The 22,463-nt window shown below is 47.2% G+C and overlaps 1 protein-coding gene across 1 annotated transcript in view; it reads right to left on the reverse strand.

The window, feature by feature from the left end:
* Window positions 1-22,463, reverse strand: part of LOC140410448 (frizzled-3) — a 190,610-nt gene that overhangs the window by 16,147 nt on the left and 152,000 nt on the right. Inside the window, exons 6-7 of the mRNA XM_072498544.1 lie at window positions 5,458-5,606; window positions 173-406 (exon numbers count right to left, since the gene is read on the reverse strand). Of these exons, the coding sequence (XP_072354645.1) occupies window positions 173-406; window positions 5,458-5,606 (383 nt within the window). The remainder of the gene's footprint in view (window positions 1-172; window positions 407-5,457; window positions 5,607-22,463) is intronic.

Below are 22,463 nucleotides of genomic sequence, written 5' to 3' on the forward strand. Positions count from 1 at the left end.
ATACCTGAATGTCAAAAATCAATTCTGGTTTAACCAGACTATGTGAAATCCAAAATTAGTTGTTTGATAGGATAATGCAGACTGAACATGTAGTTGCAATTTGATACTTAATTTTAAAAAAGATTCCCTCGTATGCGATTTGCTGTGGTGTTTCTGTCATGGTTTAGCTCACCTGCCGTCCCGTGACCTGTGAAGGCTACCATGGTAACTGCTGAGTTTACTGTGGACACTGCCGGCCTTGCTCCTCTGGTCATCCATAATGGCAAGTTGCTGCGAGGAGGCGTGAGTGGATGTTCCTTGTGTAGAGGTGCCTCGGGATTTGCGGATGATTGGAGTGTTGGGGTCTCTTAGCAGTGACTGTGCAAACTCGGGTTCTTGCAGTACTTGACGGCTCTCATTTACAGAACTGACAGGAGAAAAGGAGGAAGCCGAGATCAATTAAAGGGAAGACAATTTTCAAGGGAACTATTAGGCTTCAGTTATTGCCCATTCCCCAAAAGAACATTTACTAAACATTGGTTTCGGATTGCCAGCTCCGCTTTGACATTCAGAAACTAGAAATGTTATGATATTGCGTATATAACATATATGTTGAACTTTATTGCAAGAGGATTTGAGTACAGGAGTAACAAAATCTTGCTGTAATTGTACAGAGCCTTGGTGAGACCACACCTGGAGTATTACTCAAAGAAGATTATACTTGCCATAGAGGGAGTGCAGCAAGATTCACCAGTCTGATTCTTGGGCTGGCAAGATTGTCCAATGGAGGAGAGATCGAAGAGACTGGGCCTGTATTCACTGGAATTTAGAAGAATGAGAGGGGATCTCTTGAAACATAAAATTCTGGCGGGCGTGGACAGTCTGGATGCAGGGATGTTGTTTCCTCTGGCTAGAGGCTGTAGAAACAATGGGCCGCAGTGTGAGGATATGGGGATTTCTATTTAGGACTGAGAGGAGGAGACATTTCGTCACTCAGATGGTGAACCTGTGGAATTCTCTACCACAGAAGGGTGTGGAGGCCAAATCACTGGATATATTTAAGAAGGAAATAGATAGATTTCAAGACTCTAAAGATGCCAAGGGGTATGGGGAGAGCGCTGGAGATAGACGATCAGCCACGATCATGTTTACTGGAGGAGCAGGTTCGAAGGGCTGAATGGTCTACTTCTCCTATTTTCGATGTTTCTGCTCAGGACATAAATAAGTTCTGACAAAGTGTTTCTTTCTAATCAAAGTTATCACTGACATATTTCAAATGAGGAATTTTATGATATAGGCACTTATATAGTTATATTGACCTTTATTGCAATAGGATTTAGGTACAGGAGTAAATAAATCTTGCCATAACTGTACAGAGACTTAGTGAGACCATGCCTGTGCATTGTGTACAGTATTGGTCTCCTTTCCCAGGGAAGGATACCCTGACCACAGAGTGTGCAACGAAGGTTCACCAGGCTGATCCTTGGGATGGCACGATTGTCCCATGAGGAGTGATTGAGGAGACTGGACCTATATTCTCTGGAGTTAAGAATGGGAGGTGATCTTATTGAAACATACAGAATTCAGTTCTGTAGAAGGGTCATATGGACTTGTTTCTCCCTCCACAGATGCATCTACGTTAATCCAGCATTTCCTGTTTTTATTTCAAATTTCCAGCATCCGAAGTGTTTTGCTTTATTTATACATAATTATTATATGGCTTGACAAGGTGATGCAGAAAGGACGCTTCCCCTGTCTGGTGGGGGTGGGGGTCTATAAGCTGGTGACACGGCCTCTGTGCATGGTGGCACAGCGGTTAGCTCTACTACCTCACAGCACCAGGGACTCGGGTTTGATTCCAGCTTTGGATGACTGTGTGGAACATAGAACGATACAGCGCAGTACAGGCCCTTCGGCCCACGATGTTGCACCGAAACAAAAGCCATCTAACCTACACTATGCCATTATCATCCATATGTTTATCCAATAAACTTTTAAATGCCCTCAATGTTGGCGAGTTCACTACTGTTGCAGGTAGGGCATTCCACGGCCTCACTACTCTTTGCGTAAAGAACCTACCTCTGACCTCTGTCCTATATCTATTACCCCTCAGTTTAAAGCTATGTCCCCTTGTGCCAGCCATTTCCATCCGCGGGAGAAGGCTCTCACTGTCCACCCTATCTAACCCCCTGATCATTTTGTATGCCTCTATAGAAGTTTGCACTTTCTCCTGGTGTCTGCGTAGGTTTCCTCCGGGTGCTCTAGTTTCCTCCCACAGTCCAAATATGTGACGGTTAGGTGGGGTTATAGTGATAAGGGGTGGAAGTAGGCTTAGGTAGGGTGCTCTTTCGGAGGGTCGGGTGCAGACTCGAATGGGCCGAATGGCTCCCTCGGCACTGTAGGGAATCTATAAGAGGTGGTCCGTTTAGGGTCCAGATGAAGAGGAATTTCTTGTTTAGAAAATCTTTTGGCAATCTCTAGCCTCGAGGGTTAGGAAGGCTCAGTCACAGAGTATATTCGAGACAGACCAAAATTTGTCTAGATACTAACGATTTTGAGGGATATGGTGATAGTGCAGGAAAATGGCTTCAAGCTTGAAGATCAGCCATGATCTAGTTGAATGGTGGCGTAGGTTTGAGGAGGCCCAATGGCCTACGCCTTCTCCTATTTCTGATGCTCCCATGAAGCAGAGAAAATACTGTCTTTATTATTCACCATGCTTAGATTGAAGATTCCAAGCTCATAAGGATTTAAACAAGGCTACAATATTCACATAGCTTTGACTAAGAGGAGGAATCTCCAGGGCAGTCCTCACCAAGAAAGTCAATTCGAGGATTAGAAGTTATCAGGTTGGGAAAGGAAAAAGGTTGCAGGCCATCAGGTGCAGAAAATAGTTGTGAACTGGTTCCAAGGAGTAAAGTGTGCACTTAACGGGCAGAGTATAGTACAACCGTAGTGGTGGATTTTCAGATGTGTTAAAAGTCACATGATGGCCTTCACATCACACGGGGAAGAGGGCCGCGCCCTTGCATTTACTCCCTAATTGCCCGCCGGAGAATCCTGCTTGACTGGCGATCAGCAGCGCCACCCACAGTTGCAGACTGGCTGGCAGACCTATCGGAATTTCTCCATCTGGAGAAGATCAATTCACCATCCGAGGGTTGGATGAGGGCTTCCACAAAGCGTGGGGGCAATTCATCAGCCTGTTCCAAGATCTGTTCAAAGCCAACAATGGACAGAACGGGGAGGAAGGGGGGGGGGAAGAGAAGGTGGGGGCGGGTGGACCACCAAGGCTACAGAAAGCAGACAAGAATTGGGGGTGCAACGGGGGGAAACCCCACGGGGAGAGACCGACACGGAGACCAGAGGGTCCCTCACAAAGCTATAAGAGTCAAACAGCCAGCAGAACAAACCATCCACGGTAAAAGGAAAGGCCTGGGGGGGGGGGGGGGGGGGGGGGGGGGGGGGGGGGGGGCGACGGAAAGGAACAACATGTAAATTGTAAATTAGAACCATTCCATCCAGTTCTTGTAGTGTAAAAATGCAAACTTTACTAAAAATATTTATAAAGTCAAGAAAATTTAGGTTATACAATCTGCATAAACTCAGCCTCAGTTATATTGGACTCACAGGGACCAGCAGAAGGGACAAAGCCGCAGGGGGACTGGACCAAGGGCAAGCTAAGGCCCAAACCAAACAATAAATAGACACTTGTAAATATGTATTTTGGCTATATTGGGGAATGTAAAGTATGTATGCCGACCAAATTTGGGTGACGGTCACACAGTGAAGACACTTGCTTGTAAATATGTGTTGTTTTTTTGGCATGGTTTTGTAATTTGCAATTTATGAATTGTTGTATATTAAAAATATGAACACTCAATAAAAACATTTTTTTTAAAGTCACACGAGGGATATTTTCTGTAGTTTAAAGTGCAAGTACCCTACTAAAAAGTGATTAGTCATTGTCGCATTTTGTTTATTTGTTACAATAAAAGTCTTAAAAATTGAAATCTTTCTGTGAAATCCTTCTGATCAGTTATTGGAAATTTAAATATCCTTTTAAAAGTTATAATATAATAATAATAATAATATAATAATAGCTTGTCACAAGTTGGCTTCAATGAAGTTACTGTGAAAAGCCCCTAGTCGCCACATTCCGGCGCCTGTTCGGGGAGGCCGGTACGGGAATTGAACCGGCACTGCTGGCCTTGTTCTGCATTACAAGCCAGCTGCTTAGCCCACTGTGCTAAACCAGCCCCTTATTGGTCTCGACAGGAATTGTAACACACTTGAGTTGTAATTAAGTTGTAATACTGTGACTGCAGTATTGAGGGAGTGCAGCACAGTTGGAGGTGGTGTTGTTTGATTTGAGGTGTTTATCTGAGGCTTGTCTGCCCCCCAGCACAGATCCCATGGCACCATTCGAAAAATAGCAAGGGAGTTCCCATGAATCAGAGTTGAATATTAACCCAAGTGCTAGAGGCATAAATTCATGAAACCACATTGTCCACACATCATGAATAGGTTTTAATAAAATATATTAGTTGTGCAGCTGGTGAACAGGGCTCCCTAGCAAATGGGCGGACTGGATAATTACACTTACCATCCCTCCCAGGCCTCGTCCCATTTCCACCCCCAAAGACTACCTCTCTGGTGTTTACAGGCCTAGTTTAGCTCCCTACCATTTGATAGAATTCAGTTGTGAAAAGTAATGCAGCATACATGTCCTCAGTCTCCACCGGGCGACACAGTGGCGCAGTAGTTAGCACTGCTGCCTCAAGGTGCTGAGGACCCGGTTCAATCCCGGCCCTGGGTCACTGTCCGCGTGGAGTTTGCACATTCTCCCCATGTCTGCGTGGGTCTCACCCCACAACCCAAATATGTGCAGGGTAGGTGGATTGGCCATGCTACATCACCCCTTAATTGGAAAAAAAAAAGAATTGGATACTCTAAATTTATATTTATTTAAACTGTCCTCAGTCTCCAGCTAGACATTGCTTACAAGCACATGTTTGTCATTCACAATTCCTGAGCACTTGTTTCAGTCCTGATCAGAAATGTCATCCACCAATTAAAATGTGGTTTTACAATAAAACCACAGGAACCAATGCAATGAATGAATTACATACAGCAGGAGCGAACTGTACTAAAACTGGAGTAATACATGACCACTAGAGATATTACAATCTGAAAAGGAGCGGTGTCAGGTGCACAGCACCCGCTCATCCCTCTCAGTGCTTTTTGAGCATCCCAGTGGCCTGCTGAGAAGCAGGTCTCAAACATAGCTCAGCATGAGTGGGATCTGGCTCTCTGCTTTAGGAACGAGACAGCAAGACCCCCAAAAAAGGGGACAAAACACCAACTTACTCAGTTCCCCCACCTGCCTTCCCACATAGGTATAAATGTGTGGCCGGTGGTGCAGAAAGAGTACAGCATGAGGAGTGCAATAGTACGCAGCACAAGAAGCAGACTCACTCTTTTTTCTTGCGACCATGGAAGAAGCTGGCCCATTCAAAGCAGGTCTTCTTACTGCCAACCCAGAATACAGAGGGAATTCCAACAACCAGAGCCATGAGGTACTTCATGAGGAAGAGAATAAGATCAGGACGGCTCACCTGGGAGACCTAATGAGAGAAAAGGGTAATTTAACAACACATGGAAGAACAAAAATACCAATAATAGCCATGTTGGTATATTATGGAATTTTACAGACAACTCAAGAGGAAAAAACAATTTTATTCTAATTTAAGGCTATCATCTCACTCATTAATTTGCTTTTTCTCGTTATGCTGATTGACTTCATATCCCATCCCACAACACATGACCACTCTGCATCCTACAACACAATGCCAAATCCCAGCCTCTGAGCAGTGTTGCATTGTGCCTCCCTACATCTTCCTTTACTACATTTACCAGTGAGCCTTTAAGGGAATGTCGGGTGTAAAGTCTGCTAATTTCAGCAAAATAAACTTTTACTTGTGCATTTAACACTTTGCTTTTGTTAAAATTAATGAAGATGTAAGTACAGCCGTTAATAACTAAACAAAAGCAAATTGCTGTGAATCTGAAACAAAAACTGAAAATGCTGGGAAATCGAAGCAGATCTGACAACATCTGTGGAAAGAGAGCAGAGCTCTCGAGTCTGGATGACTCTTCGTCAAGAGCATTGAATGTTGGCTTCTTTTCATTTACCAAATTCACATGCCGTAGGAAATGGAAAAAAATGGATAACATTTGTATAGCCCTCAGCAAAAACTCAGGACTTGTGTATGAAATAAATGTGAAGTGATCTGCCTTCAAAGAACCTCAGGGGACAAGTTTTAGGTTTTTCCTCTTCGAGCCATCAACAACAGTGGTTGCTTTGACCTTCAATCACTGAGACATAGAATCAGTTAGCAGATGGTAGTGACTAAAAAATATTAAAAGTGGATCAAACATCTAATTGTTCGATTAATTCTGCAGCTATCCAGAACTCATTGTACATTGCACTGGAGTCTTCTGCTCAAATAACTCAGCTAGATAATTCCCCTGTAACTATAGTATTTACTATAACTTTATGATGGGGAGCTGGAAAAAGGTTACTGCGTCAGGAGATGCAAGGGTCCATCAGTGAGGCAGGGCAAAATAATTATAGAGAAACATGGCAACAGTACCCAGGTCCCAGAACAAAAGCAAACTCCATTCACATTATCTCCAGCCATTTGGCTTCCTCGACCATGTAACTCATATCAAAACACTTAACTGATAGCACTGACTACACTTCTACCTAGAACTAGGAAGGTGATTGCAATATTTTAATCCTGAACAGCTCAACAGATTGTACCCAATACTTCAGAAGTTCACAGATGCAAATGTTCACGTCTCCATGTATAATGAATTCTATTAAAAATCCTAGAGGGACGATGAACGAAGTTGAAATCTTCCCAACGTGCATTCGATTTAAAGGTGTTTTCAAATATAGCAAGAGACAATGTAATTCAAGCCTATCAAATAATTTGCACTAAAACATCCAGTAGAGACAGGCCCTGGCCATTAACTGCTATTCGTTATATCATCCGTCTAGGAGCAGCACGGTGGCACAGTGGTTAACACTGGGACTACAGCGCTGAGGACCCGGGTTCGAATCCCGGCCCTGGGCCACTGTCCGTGTGGAGTTTGCACAACCTCCCCGTGTCTGCGTGGGTTTCACCCCCACAACCCAAAGATGTGCTGGTTAGGTGGATTGGTCACGCTAAACTATCCCTTAATTGGAAAAAAAAATTATTGGGTACTCTAAATTTTAAAAAAAATAACAGCCGTCTAACCCACACTGCACAAGAAGCATCAATGGACTACAACCATCACTCCACATTTCTCAGAAGCTCCTAGAGGTGGCAGGTGTATCGAGCATGTTCATGAGAGAAATTGATAGATTTCTGGATTTTAATGATATTAAAGAATATGAGGATGGTACAGGAAAGATGGGATTGAGGTTGATGAGCTATACAAAGATACAAAGTAACGTGCACCTGCCAGATGGGCTTTGTCTTATAATTCAGGCACCAATGAGTGTTGCGCCCAATTTATCATACCGAACCACTCATGCACATGCTTTGCCGAGGACTATAGGGTATGGGTAAAGAAAGGGGAGGTGGGAAGTAATTTTTTATGATTATGCTTTGCCATCATGGTATGGAGAAAACTTGATGAACTCGACTGACTTTCTCCTCAGAGTCTTAAAATCATGAGGGAGCTAAATATACTGTGTACAATTCAAGGGTTTTGATGTAGAAGATAATATAATTCTGTGCCATAAAAGGCAGGATCAATAACTAGTGAGACAGGGAGTTGAGCTTTCACAAGTCCCATCATCGCCCAGCACATTTTGTTTCAACTACCAACTTAAATTTTCAGCCAGGACATGGTTTGTATCCTGGATTGGGATGAACAATTTCATGGCATTGGGGAGTCAGCATTGGGTGGCACGGTAGCACAGTGGTTAACATTGTTGTTTCACAGCTCCAGGGTCCCAGGTTCGATTCCGGTCTGTGCAGAGTCTGCAAGTTCTCCCTGTGTCTGCGTGGATTTCCTCTGGGTGCTCCGGTTTCCTCCCACAGTCCAAAGATGTGCAGGTTAGGTGGATTGGCCATGCTAAATTGCCCTTAGTGTCCAGAAAGGTTGGGTAAGGTTACTGGGATAGGGTGGAAGTGTGGGCTTAAGTAGGGTGCTCTTTCCAAGGGCTGGTGCAGACTCGATGGGCCTAATGGCCTCCTTCTGCATGGTAAAGTCTATGGTTCTATGAGTCGGTCTGTTATTTCAGGTACTTAAAGCCAGCATTAGGCATTCCTGTCAACAGAATGTCTTTATTCCAAATTGACGATTTTCAATTCGTATAATACCCTTTCCTAACCTCTCAGTGGGACCCCCCCTAATAGAAGCTGTGGGTTCAGCTTTGAATTTGATGTCTTTCTGCAGACTGGTTATTTAGGATTTTTAGGATAAAAATTCTGTTCAAAAAAAGTGACCGCCTCAGAAAATTTAAACTATGTATGGGTTAATTTTTGATTTTTTAAGAAACATTCAATGGTCAGCCTATTTCAAGTAGATCTTACATTGCCAATGATATTTTCAAGTCTTTATTAAACACTGCTCTAATCTGTGGGGTATTGAGACAGGCTAAAAAAGCAACAGCAAGCTTCAACAGGATTTAGGAATCAAATTGACAGATAACAGCTCCCATGTTCTTTTAATTCTCTTTCATGCTTCACAAATCTGTAATGTGGTCTTGAATTTGGTACATAACATGACAGTAGCCCGAGAGACAATATAATGTTGGACAGTCTGACAGGTGTGTTGAACATAACGACCCAAGGTATTAGAGAAATCTAGCAGACAAACTATTTATACTTCTCGTGCATCACATGTCTAGGCATATTTAGTCCCTCTTAATTTTCAGCCTTTACTGCTGATAATGACTCCTTCTGGAGGACAGGTCCACCAGACTTGACAGTCAATCAGCATTTAATCCAAGTAGCTATTTTGCCTATGGGAGATATTTGATGTTAGTGGGCTATTCAACCAGCAGGTGGGGTAAATCCAATCCTGGTTCAATTCTTATTCTCTGTCACCATCAACATCAATTGCAGCATATCTTTTTAAAAATAAATTTGAGTACCCGATTAATTTTTTCCAATTAAGAGGCAATTTAGCGTGGCCAATCCACCTACCCTGCACATCTTTTGGGTTGTGGAGGCAAAACCCACGCAAAAAAGGGGAGAAAGTGAAAACTCCACACGGAGTGACCCAGAACCGGGATTGAACTGGGACCTCGGCGCCATGAGACAGCAGTGCTAACCACTGCACCACCATGCTGAGCAGTATATCTCGCATAATCTCATTCAAATGCTCTTAAGAGTTTGCTGGCAGCTGCCTCTATAGTGCTGACACTCCTAGAATTCAGGCACACTGTTTGGCATCAAGGTTTGCTGAATAGGCCGAGGACCCGGGTTCGATAACGGTCCCGGTTCACTGTCCGTGTGGAGTTTGCACATTCTCCCCGGGACTGCGTGGATTTCACCCCCACAAACCAAAAAGATGTGCATGGTAGGGGGATTGGCCATGCTATATTGGCCCTTAATTAGAACAAAAATAATTGGTACACTAAATGTATGTTAAGAAATAGTTTACTGGACATGCCATGCACTAATCCCTGAGGCATGGGGGGTGCCCCCTCGAGGAGGAACTTGAGAGTTGAGAATATTTTGTTTATTAAATGGTCAACAGTAACAAAAACAGTAACATTCCATACATTCCACACGTTACACTAACCATTAAACAACAAAGAAACGTCACCATTCCATAATGGTGTCAATACAAAGTTATATCGGCTCATTTTCACAAAGAAAACACATGGTATCATCCCTCGCAGGTTCTTCAATAGAAATGAGGAATAAGCCTGAGAATGTGTTATCATGTCCAGAGCTTTGTTGTCAAAACAATCTGTCCATCAATGTGTTACTTGTTCCATGTATCAGTGCCATTCTCCATCCAGGAGCAGCAGCTCTCCCACACAGCCCAATCTGATCGGAACTAAAATCCTGGCATCCACATATTCCACTGGTGCTCAAGGTGCAGTTGAACATCCTTGACCTTCAGCATGTTTAACCCGCGGTGACTTGCCAGTTACTCACCACACCAGCAACAAAAGCATCAGCAATCTGCGAAAACATTTCTTCAATGGCGTCATCAGGTGGCCCATTTAGATCAATGTCGCTTACCAGATCCTGCAGCGCCTTTCTTGCTTCAAACCAGATTGTCCTCTGAACTCGTACGTCTCCCTGAACCCCGATGTTCTAAGGCAATGTTCTTCAAACTTTTTTTCCGAGGACCCATTTTTACCAGCCGGCGAACCTTCGGGACCCAACCCGGCCGACCTTCACGACCAGTGCCGGCCGACCTTTACGACCGGCGCCGGCCGACCTGCGCGACCCACCATTTTCTCTTACCTTGTTTGCTGCTAACAAAAATGGAGAAAATGGTTTTGGGTCTCTCATACACACTCCTTCAATGGAACCTGTTGGATGAAGGTGAAGCCTTCCTGTGTCGGAAAGTATGGAGTCTCCATCTGTCCAAAGTTCCGCATTTTTTTCCGGTAAAATTTTATCAAATAAACTCCCCCTCCCCGACCTTGTCAAAAAAATAATAAATAAAATGAATAAAATAAATGAAAAAAAAAAATTAAATGAATAAAATAAATGAATAAAATGAGTAAAACTTCCCTGAACTTGTAAAACAAAAAGCTGCGCGTTTAAAAAAAAAGCGGCCGTACTGCGCATGCGTGCCCGATCATCAGGGCGCATGCGCATAGTTTTGGAAGTACGGACGCATTTTTTTTACATGTTCACGGCCATTTTGATGGCCGCTTGCAATCGGTGTTTTTAACAGCCGGCTGCTGTGGCTGTTGCGCGCAGATTTGCGCGATCGGGAGCGCCACGACGGACGGCTCCGCGACCCTCCCGATACCCGCCCGCGGGTCGCGCCCCCGAGTTTGACACTGCCTGTTCTAAGGTATCTTAGTAAAAATTGTCTTTCTTTCCGGAAACAGCAACAGCAGCCTCCAGGCATCTTCTGCAACCACCAGCAGGGCAAGCAGCAAACACAACCTGCAGCTGTAAAGTGCTCTCACAACTAACAGGGCTAATTACTCATTTGAAATAGCCTTCAGTTGTGAAGCAAGAAGCTGCTCACAATCAAAGTGAGTGAAATTGAATTTCAAAACAAGCCAAAGCACAGTTTTGTCCTGGGAGAGTTTGGTAGGACAGACAGACAGACAGGTTGCCCCTGTTATGGGTCTCCACAATATTCAAAGGTGGCTTGCAGGCTTCATGGATGCAGAGCCCCTCAACTCTGCAGCCCAGGGGCAACCCCCAATCTGGAAAACTTCAGATCTCCGATCAAGTCCAACCCTCCTGAAGTTCCCCATCCGCTGACCACTGGGGCAGCAGCTCCGGTGCCTTGGAGCTGCATTTCCCCTTGAGCTGCATGTCTGAAAATAAAAATGGCTACTCACCTCCTCACTTCCCATAGTAGCCATTACACCAGTAGAGGAGTATTAAACGATGCCCACATGGCTTCCCGCTGGGGCGTCAGGTAATTACCTGGAGGCCGCTACATTCAACTTCAATCTCGTTAATGAGATTTAAATGAATGCAAATGAGAGCGAGTGACATTGTCGCGATTTTTGGACGTGATCCGGAACTTGCCATCGAGAGCGGGCTAGGCGGATAGGAAAACGGTTCAAGTCCGACGCAAATCTCTATTTTGCTCTCTCCCGCTATTCACCAGGCACACTGCGATCCATGTCAGGTGCAACGTGGTTGCTGAATTGCGTCCTTTATGTCTTTAGTTTATAGCAGGGCTTTGCCAAAGCGCGGGTAGGTCATGGGCGAGTGTTGTGAGGGCCACAGAGTGATCGGTTATTCCAATGGCCACTGCCTGTATTTGTATTGAAAATGGCAGCTGCTGCCTTTTGAATGGGAAGAAAATGAGGATGTGTGCAGTCATCTGGTCATAAGCAGCAGCTTGCCGCCAGGCCCCCTGGCTGTACATTCGTTCGGCGCTAAATCGCAGAGGTGAGTTTCTTCCATTTTCTAGCTGCTGATTGTGAAGATGGATTGTTTTGTTACAAGAAAGAGATGGCCAGAGACATAAATAGGCAGAGTACCTACTGGCCAGGATCTCACATCTGAATCTGTTGCAGGCATGGGCAAGTTTGTGGCGATAAATTGGGAAGTGCTAAAATGGCTATACATGATGTAGATGTGGGAAAGGCTGTTCCGATCAAACAACATCCATACAGACTTAACCCTTTAAAATTGGCACAGGTTAACAAAGAGATTGAGAGTATGCTTAAAAATGGCATAATTGAAGTGGGTTGCAGCCAATGGAGCTCACCCATAGTGATGGTACCTAAACCAGACAGTACCCAACGGTTGTGTGTGGACTATAGAAAGGTTAATGCAGTTACAAGAACGGACTCTTATCCTATCCCATGTTTGAAGGTTTGCATTGAGAAAGTGGGACAATCGGCTTTTATTTCCAAACTGGATTTACTTAAAGGTTACTGGCAGGTACCTTTATCCGAAAGGGCGAAGGAGATTTCAGCTTTTGTGACTCCAGATGGTATATACCAATTCAAAGTTATGCCATTTGGCATGAAAAACGCACCAGCCACATTTCCACCGTTAACTAACAAAGTTGTTTCAGGATTACCCAATTGTGCGGTATACATCGACGATCTGGTAATTTTCAGCTGGACATGGACAGAACATTTAAAACATCTGATGGAGTTATTCGATCGACTTCAGGAGGTGGGTTTGGTCATAAACCTAGGCAAAAGTGAATTTGGAAAAGCCCAAGTCACTTTCCTTGGCCATACAATCAGACAGGGTCGAATGGTCACACAGGATGTGCAACCGACAGTTATTGAGGAGTTTTCAATACCCTCAAGACGAAGGGAAATAATGCGATTTCTTGGCATGAGTGGATTTGATCGAACATTTGTGCAAAAGTTTTGCAGCGTGATTGCTCCACTGATGGACTTGCTGAAGAAACGTTGAAAATGTCAATGGACAGCGGAGTTTCAACAGGCATTTGACTGCCTGAAAGCTGTGATAACCAATGCTCATGTGTTGGAGAATTACAAGGGACTCTGTGATCAGATTGAACTAAAGTATCTGACTTTAAAGAGAAATGCCAAGGCGTAGAGAAATGGACGGATCGTGCAAGGACCTTCTTGTTCAGAGACTGTCAATCGAGAAGGATTTCAGTTGGAGTTAGAAGAAAAAAAAAAATGGACTATATTATTATACCTGTTTGCGTGTGTTGTTTTTTGAAACGAAAAGTATATTTACTGTGTGCATTTCTTAAAGGATAGTGAAAAGGTGAAAAATGAAACCATCGTGAAGATGATGGGTTTTTTTTTCTTGGGGGGAGGTGTCATGAGAATGTCGCTTTAAGAAATGTTTGGCTGCTCATATTACTGCAATGATGTCAGAGTGTGGGTGGAGCTGGGCTGTCAGCTTTTTACTTTTGTTTTAGGCTGTTTGCTGCAGGGTGTGTTTTAGTTTCGTTTTCAGTGTTGGGGCTGAAGCCAGACAGAGGTGTACTGTTGATCTCTCTGCCATGAAAATACTATCTCTTGATCATTTGGTGAATTCAGAATTATAAATGTTCTCAGTAGTGAATGTAAACCTAATGTGCTTCTGTTAAAAGGTGTTTCTTTTGTCTTCTGGATGTTATAGAACATAAAACAATACAGCGCAGTACAGGCCCTTCGGCCCACGATGTTGCACCGAAACAAAAGCCATCTAACCTACACTATACCATTATCATCCATATGTTTATCCAATAAACTTTTAAATGCCCTCAATGTTGGCGAGTTCACTACTGTAGCAGGTAGGGCATTCCACGGCCTCACTACTCTTTGCGTAAAGAACCTACCTCTGACCTCTGTCCTATATCTATTACCCCTCAGTTTAAGGCTATGTCCCCTCGTGCTAGCCATTTCCATCCGCGGGAGAAGGCTCTCACTGTCCACCCTAACCCTCTGATGTTGTTTGGGAAGTTATTAAGGATTACTTAATGTTGTATTCTTTGGGAGTTGTATTTGAATTGATAGTTGCTAAGATGTTCACTGTATGTTTTAAAAAGGTTAACTTGAGTTCATAGAATAAACATTGTTTTGCTTTAAAAAATACTTTTCGATTTCTGCCGTACCACACCTGTAGAGTGGGCCGTGTGCTTCCCATACCACAATCTGTTAAAAGTTGTGGGTCAGGTGAACTCCATGATACAATTTGGGGTTATCTAAACACTGGCTCATAACATATTGGAGGGACTCAACTTCCGGTTGCGGCGATGCGGAGCTAAGCCGCACATTTCGGCAGCTCCCGCTATAACGGACTTTTGGGCTCTCCGGAGGAGCCCCAATGGAAATTTTTTGATTGAATCCCGTGTGGGAAGGTGAAGTAAGGTCCCCCCTTACGTCGTATGGCAGGGATTGGCGGTGGAGCGACGGAGAAAGAGGCTTTGGAGCAGCGGCAAAAACGAGGGGGAAAAACCAAGATGGCGGAGGACGGAGAACGAGCAGCATGGGGGCCGGACCAGCAGGAGTTCCTCAGGCGCTGCGTGGAGGAGCTTAAAAAGGAGGTGCTGGCACCAACGCTGTTGGCGATCAAGGGGCTGAAGGAGACCCAGAAGGCCCAGGCGTTGGAGCTCCGTGAGGTGAGGGTTAAAAAAATGAGAACGAGGACGAGATCCTGGGCCTGGCGGTAAAGATGGAGGCGCACGAGGTGGTGCACAAGAGGTGGGCCGAGAGACTCGAGGTCCTGGAGAACAGGTCGAGGAGGAAGAATCTCCGGATTCTGGGTCTCCCCGAAGGAGTGGAGGGGGCTGATGCTGGGGCGTATGTGAGCATGATGCTCCATTGCTGATGGGTGCGGAGGTCTCTCTGAGCCCCCTGGAGCTAGAAGGGGCTCACCGGGTCCTGGCGAGGAGACCCAAGGCTGGCGAGCCGCCAAGGGCGGTAGTGGCAAGGTTCCATCGCTTCGCGGACAAAGAGAGTGCCCTGAGATGGGCCAAGAAGGTGCGGAGCAGTAGATGGGAGAATGCGGTGATCCGAGTCTACCAGGACTGGAGTGCGGAGGTGGCAAAGAGAGCTGGCTTCAACTGGGCCAAGGCGGTGCTGCTTAAAAAAAGAGTGAGATTCGGAATGCTGCAGCCTGCGCGACTGTGGGTCACTTATCAGGACCGACACAACTATTTTGAAACGCCAGAAGAGGCTTGGACCTTTATCCAAACGGAAAAATTGGACTCGAACTGAGGGGCTGTGGTTGTGGGGGAGATGTTGACTGTATACAGGGTTGTAAATATGGGTAAAGAATGTTTCACGGGTGGGATGATGGATGGGGATGGGGGAAAGGGTTCTTTTTTCTTTTGATGAGATAGTGGGGAATGTGGGCGTCGGCGCTGGAGGGAGGCGAGACACGGGGATGAGGGAACTGGGATAAGGCCGCAACAGGAGCTGCGCCACAGGGGGCGGGGCTGGCTCAGGAAAGCGTGGGAAAAAAAGGGAGGGGGGGGGTGGAGGAACGTAAGGAGGAGGAGAGATTCCCATACGGGGAGATCAACGGGAAGGCGGGGGAAGCCGGGGTCAGCAGAAGTCAGCTGACTCACGGAAGTAGTATGGGAGCAAAAGAGCTAGACGTGGATCTAGCGGGGAGGGGAGGAGGGAAGGGGGGGGGGGAAAGAGGTATAATAGGGTTGCTGTTGCACTGGCCGAGGGAAAACTGAAAATGGAAGAGGTGGTCGGGGCGGGGGTTCCCCGTCTGGGGACTGGAGGGTGCGGGAGACGCGGGCAGGCCTAAGATAGGTGATGGCTAGTCGGCGGGGGGGGGGGGGGGGGGGGGGGGGGGGGGGGTAGCCCCCCAATCCGGCTGATCACGTGGAATGTGAGAGGCCTAAGAGGGCCCGAGTGTTCGCGCACTTAAAGGGACTGAAGGCAGGCGTGGTCATGCTTCTGGAGACACATCTGAAGGTGGCAGATCAGGTCAGGTTAAGGAAGGGATGGGTAGGACAGGTGTTCCATTCGGGGCTGGATGCGAAAAATAGAGGGGTGGCAATATTGGTGGGGAAGCGGGTGTCGTTCGAGACCAAGAACATAGTAGCGGACAATGGATGCCGATACGTGATGGTGAGCGGTAGGTTGCAGGGGACGGGGGTAGTATTGGTAAATGTATACGCCCCGAACTGGGACGATGCTGGATTCATGAAACGGATGTTGGGGCGTATTCCGGACTTGGAGGTAGGGAGCTTGATAATGGGTGGGGATTTCAACACAGTGTTGGACCCAGGATTAGATAGTTCGAGATCTAGGACGGGGAAGAGGCCGGCTGCGGCCAAGGTGCTCAGGGGGTTTATGGATCAGATGGGGGGGTGTAGATCAGTGGAGATTTGCCAGGCCTTTGGCCAGAGAATTTTCTTTTTTCTCCCATGTACATAAGGCCTACTCCCGGATAGATTTTTTTTGTTCTGGGCAGGGCATTGATCCCGAAAGTGGAGGGAACGGAGTATTCGGCCATAGCCATTTCAGACCACGCCCCGCATTGGGTGGAGCTAGAGCTGGGGGAGGAGAGGGACCAACGCCCGTTGTGGCGGTTGGATGTGGGAATGCTGGCAGACGAGGAAGTGTGTGGGAGGGTGCGGGGGTGCATCGAAAGCATCTGGAGGCCAACGACAACGGGGAGGTGCAGGTGGGAGTAGTATGGGAGGCGCTGAAGGTGGTGGTCAGGGGAGAGTTAATCTCCATCAGGGCTCATAGGGAGAAGAGAGAGGGCAGGGAAACGGAGAGGTTGTGGGGGAGATTTTAAGGGTGGACAGGAGATATGCAGAGGCCCCTGATGAGGGACTACTCAGGGAGGGTTCCCAGTGGAGTTCTATAGGAAATATGTAGACCTGTTAGCCCCGTTGCTGGTAGAGGCGGAGATAGTGGCAGCTATGGACGCAGAGAAGGCCTTTGACCGAGTAGAGTGGGAATATCTTTGGGAAGTGTTGCGGAGGTTTGGGTTTGGAGAGGGGTTTATCAGTTGGGTTAAATTCCTATATAGAGCCCCGTTACGAGTGTGGTTACGAATCGGCGTATTTTCAGCTGTATCGAGGGGCGAGGCATGGGTGGCCCCTGTCCCCGTTGTTGTTTGCACCAGCAATTGAACCTTTGGCCATGGCATTAAGGGAGTCTGGGAAATGGAGGGGGGTGGTCCGAGGGGGAGAGGAGCATCCAGTGTCGCTGTATGCAGACGACCTGTTGCTGTATGTGGCGGACCCAGTGGAGGGGATGGTGGAGGTCATGCAGATCCTAAGGGAGTTTGGGGACTTCTCGGGCTATAAGCTCAATGTAGGGAAGAGCGAGCTCTTTGTGGTCATCCGGGGGGTCAGGGAAGAGGGATAGACGACCTACCGCTGAGGAGGGCGGATAGGAGCTTTCGATACTTGGGGATCCAGGTAGCTAGCAGTTGGGAGGCCCTGCGCAAACTCAACTTGACGAGGCTGGTGGAGCAGATGGAGGAGGACTTTAAACGGTGGGACATGTTGCCACTCTCGCTAGTGGGCAGGGTACAGTCGATTAAAATGGTGGTCCTTCCGAGGTTTCTTTTTGTATTTCAATGCCTTCCAATTGTGATCACCAAGGCCTTTTTTTTTAAATAGGATAGGCAGGAGCATTATGGACTTTGTGTGAGCGAGTAAGACCCCGAAGGTAAGGAGGGGGTTCCTGGCGCGAAGTAGGGACTATTGGGCAGCCAACGTGGCGATGATCCGTAAGTGGGTGATGGAGGGAGAGGGGGCGGCATGGAAGAGGTTGGAGATGGCGTCCTGTAAAGGAACAAGCCTGGGAGCGCTCGTGACGGCACTGCTGCCGCTCTCGCATTGGCGGCAATGCTAAAGATCTGGGGGCAGTGGAGACGGCACAGGGGTGCGATGGGAGCCTCGGTGTGGTCCCCCATCAGAGACAATCATCGGTTTGTCCCGGGAAGGATGGACGGGGGGTTTCAGAGCTGGCATATGGCAGGGATTAAAAGAATGGGGGACCTGTTCATTGATGGGACGTTTGCGAGCTTAGGGGCGCTGGAGGAGAAGTTTGGGCTACCCCCGGGAAACTCTTTCAGGTACATGCAAGTAAGGGCATTTGTGAGGCGGCAGGTGAGGGAATTCCCGCTGCTCCTGGCACAGGGGATTCAAGACAGGGTGATTTCGGCCGTATGGGTCGGAGAGGGCAAGGTGTCGGCGATATACCAGGAGATGAAAGAAGAGGGGGAGGCTTTGGTAGAGGAGCTGAAGGGTAAATGGGAAGAGGAGCTGGGGGAGGAGATTGAGGAGGGGCTGTGGGCTGATGCCCTAAGTAGGGTTAATTCCTCTTCCTCGTGTGCCAGGCTCAGCCTGATACAGTTTAAGGTAGTTTACAGAGCGCACATGACGGGGGCGAGGTTGAGTAGGTTCTTTGAATGGAGGACGGATGTGGGAGGTGCTCAGGAAGCCCGGCGAACCATGTCCATATGTTTTGGTCAAGCCCGGCACTGGAGGAGTTCTGGAGGGGAGTTGCGAAAACAGTATCTAAGGTGGTGAAAGTCCGGGTCAAGCCAACCTGTGGGCTAGCACTATTTGGAGTAGTGGACGAGCCGGGAGTGCAGGAGACGAAAGAGGCCGGTATTCTGGCCTTTGCGTCCCTAGTAGCCCGGCGAAGGATCTTGTTTATGTGGAAAGAGGCAAAGCCCCACAGCGTGGAAGCCTGGATAAATGATATGGCAGGGTTTATCAAGTTGGAGAGGATAAAGTTTGCCTTGAGAGGGTCTGCGCAGGGGTTCTACAGGCGGTGGCTACCGTTCCTAGACTATCTCGCGGAGCGTTAGATGAAGTTCGGACAGCAGCAGCGGCAACCCAGGGATGGAGGGGGGGGGGAATATCTTTCTCGGGGGGGGGGGGGGAAGAGAGGAGGATGGAGGAAGGGGCAAGGTTTTTTTTTCTGGGGGGCATTTGAGCAAGAAAATACATTAATGATCCGGAAAACTGATGTGTTCGGGAGGAATCCAATGTACAGTTCTGTATCATATTGACTTGCCATGTTCATGTCTTGCTCTGCGAGCTTTCTTTCTTTTGTGTTGCGGGGGGGGTTTGTTTGTATGGTTGAAAATTTTGTTAAAAAATTCTTAGTAAACATATTTAAAAAAAAAAAACATATTGGAGGGACTCGGGGCTTCCGAAAGCAGGTGTTTGGGTGAGCAACCTGGCAGAATTCCTGTAGTTAGAGAAGATCAAGTTCGCTCTGTGGGGGTCAATAGAAGGGTTCACTCTGAGATTTTAAAAATTAATTTACGGGATGTGGGTGTCGCTGGTTAGGCGAGCATTTATTGCCCATCCCAAGTTGCCCTTCAGAAGGTAGTGGTGGGTTGCCTTCTTGAACCGCTGCAATCCTTGAGGTGTAGGTACACCCATTGTGCTGTTACGGAGGGAGTTCCAGGATGTTGCCCCAACGACAGTGAAGGAACGGAGATATATTTCCAAGTCAAGGTGGTGAGTGATTTGGAGGGGAACCTCCAGGTGGTGGGGTTCCCAAGTCTCTGCTACTCTTGTCCTTCTAGATGGTAGTGGTCGTGGGTTTGGAAGGTGCTGTCCAAGGAACCTTGGTGAGTTACTGCAGTGCATCTTGCAGATGGTACACACAGCTGACACTATTCGTCAGTGGTGGTGGGTTTGAATGTTTGTGGAAGGGGGAGCAATCAAGGGGGCTGCTTTGTCCTGGATGGTATCGAGCTTCTTGAGTGTTGTTGGAGTTGCACTCATCCAGGCAAGTGGAGAGTATTCCATTATACTCCTGACTTGTGCCATGTGGATGGTGGACAGGCTTGAGGGGGGGGTCAGACGTGAGTGACTCGCTGCAGTCTTCCTCTCCTTTGACCCACTCTGGTAGCTATAGGATTAATGTGGCTAGTCCAGTTCAATTTCTAATCAATGGTAACCCCCAGGATGTTGGTTGTGGGGAATTCAGCGACGGTAATGCCATTTAATGTCAAGGGGTGGTGGTTAGATCCTCTCATGTAGGAGATGGTCACTGTCTGATACTTGTGTGGCGCAAATGTAACTTGCCACTTGTCAGCCCAAGCCTGGATATTGTCCATGTCTTGCTGCATTTGAACATGGACTGCTTCATTATCCGAGGAGTAGCGAATGGTGCTGAACATTGTGCAGTCATTTACAAACACCCCCACTTTTGACCTTATGATGGAAGGGATGTCTTTGATGAGGCAGCTGGAGATGGTTGGGCCTAGGACACTACTCTGAGTGATGTCCTGGAGCTGAGATGATTGACCTCCAACCACCATAACCATCTTCCTTTGTGCCATGTATGACTGCAACCAGCGGAGAGTTTCCCCCCTGATTCCCATTGACTCCAGTTTTGCGAGGGCTCCTCGATGCCATACTCGGTCAAACGTTGTCTTGATGTCAAGGGCAGTCACTCTCACTTCACCTCTGGCATTCAGCTCTTTTGTCCATGTTTGAACCAAGGCTGTAGCGAGGTCAGGAGCTGAGTGACCCTGGCAGAACCCAAACTGAGCATCCATGAGCAGATTATTGCTGAGTAAGTGCTGCTTGATAGCACTGTTGATAACTTCTATCACTTTATTAACGATGGAGAGTAGACTGACAGGGCGGTAATTGGCTGGATTTGTACTGTTTCTTGTGTACAGGACACACCTGGGCAATTTTCCATATTGCCGGGTAGACGCCAGTGTTGTAGCTGTACTTGAACAGCTTTCTGGAGCACAAATCTTCAGTACTATTGCCAGGATATTGTCAGGACGTATAGCCTTTGCAGTATCCAGTGCCTTCAGCCATTTCTTGAAATCATGTGGAGTGAATCATATTGGCTGAAGATTGACATCTGTGATGCTGGGATCCTCTGGAGGAGACCGAGATGGATCACCCACTCGGCACTTCTGACTGAGCATTGTTTTTTAAAAATATATTTTTATTCTCCTCCTTTTGCACATTTTCTCCCAAATTTATACCCAACAACAATAAACAATAATCAGTAACAAATATGTCAATCCCCATATCAATAACAACGAATCCATCCTCCCACCAAACCCCAAACATTAGCCCACATGTTCACACAAATGACAAAAAGTCAGGGATCACCCATAGTCGCTATTAACACACACAGCCCCCCTCCCCCCAACCCTCCCACCCACACACCCCAACTAATGTTCGATGTTATCCAGTTCTTGAAAGTGCATAATGAATAATGCCCATGAATTGAAGAACCCCTCCATCCTTCCCCTCAGTTCAAACTTAACCTTCTCAAGAGTCAAGAATTCCAACAGGTCCCCCTGCCATGCCAGGGCACAGGGTTGCTCTCCAACCTATCAGGATCCGCCTTTGGCGATCAACAAGGCGAAGGCTACATCTGCCTCCGCACCACCTTGGAAACTACCCTAAACACCTCCTTCCAGTAATCCTTTAGCTTTGGACAGGTCAAAAACATATGAACATGATTAGCGCCCCCCCCCCCCCCCCCCGGCAACATTCACACACATCTTCTACTCCTTCAAAGAATTGGCTCATCCTCGCCTTCATGAGGTGTGCTCCATATACCACCTTCAGTTGTATCAACCCCAACCTTGCGCACAAGGTGGAGGCATTCACTCTCCAGAGCACCTCACACCACCCCTCCTCCATATCCTCTCCCAATTCTTCCTCCCACTTTGCTTTGATCCCTTCCAGTGGTGCCTTCTCCTCTTCCAAAATAGCCCCGTAAACCGCTGACACTACCTCCTTCTCCAGTCCCCCTGTCGTCAGCACCTCCTCCAGCAATGTGGAGGCCGGCTCCGCCGGGAAGCTCTGTATCTTCTTACTGGCAAAATCTCGAACCTGTATGTGTCTAAACATTTCCCCCTGCTCCAGCACATACTTTGCTTCCAGCTCCTACAATCCTGCAAACCGAACCTTATGAAACAAATATTTTAGTGTCTTAATCCCCCTCTCCTCCCATTTCCGAAAATTTCCATCCCACCTCCCTGGCTCAAATCTGTGGTTCCCCCGAATCGGCATTTCTCTTGACCCTGCCCTCAACCCGAAGTGTTGACGAAACTGCCTCCGAATTCTCAATGAAGCTATTATTACTGGACTCCGAGTATTTCCCCGGGGCTATCGGGAGCGGCGCTGTTGCTAGTGCTTTCAATCCCAACCCCCCTGCACAAGCTCTCCTCCATTCAGACCCACTGGGAATCAACCCCTCTGACCCAGCTCCGCACCTTCTCCACATTCGCCGCCCAGTAGTAATACATCAGGTTTGGAAGACCCAAACCCCCTGCCTGCCTTCCCCTCTGTAGCAGCACCTTTCTAACTCTGGCCACCTTCCCTCCCCATGTGAATGAAGTAATCCTTCCCTC

The sequence above is a fragment of the Scyliorhinus torazame genome, chromosome 4 (assembly GCF_047496885.1).
Source record: "Scyliorhinus torazame isolate Kashiwa2021f chromosome 4, sScyTor2.1, whole genome shotgun sequence".
NCBI lineage: Eukaryota > Metazoa > Chordata > Chondrichthyes > Carcharhiniformes > Scyliorhinidae > Scyliorhinus > Scyliorhinus torazame.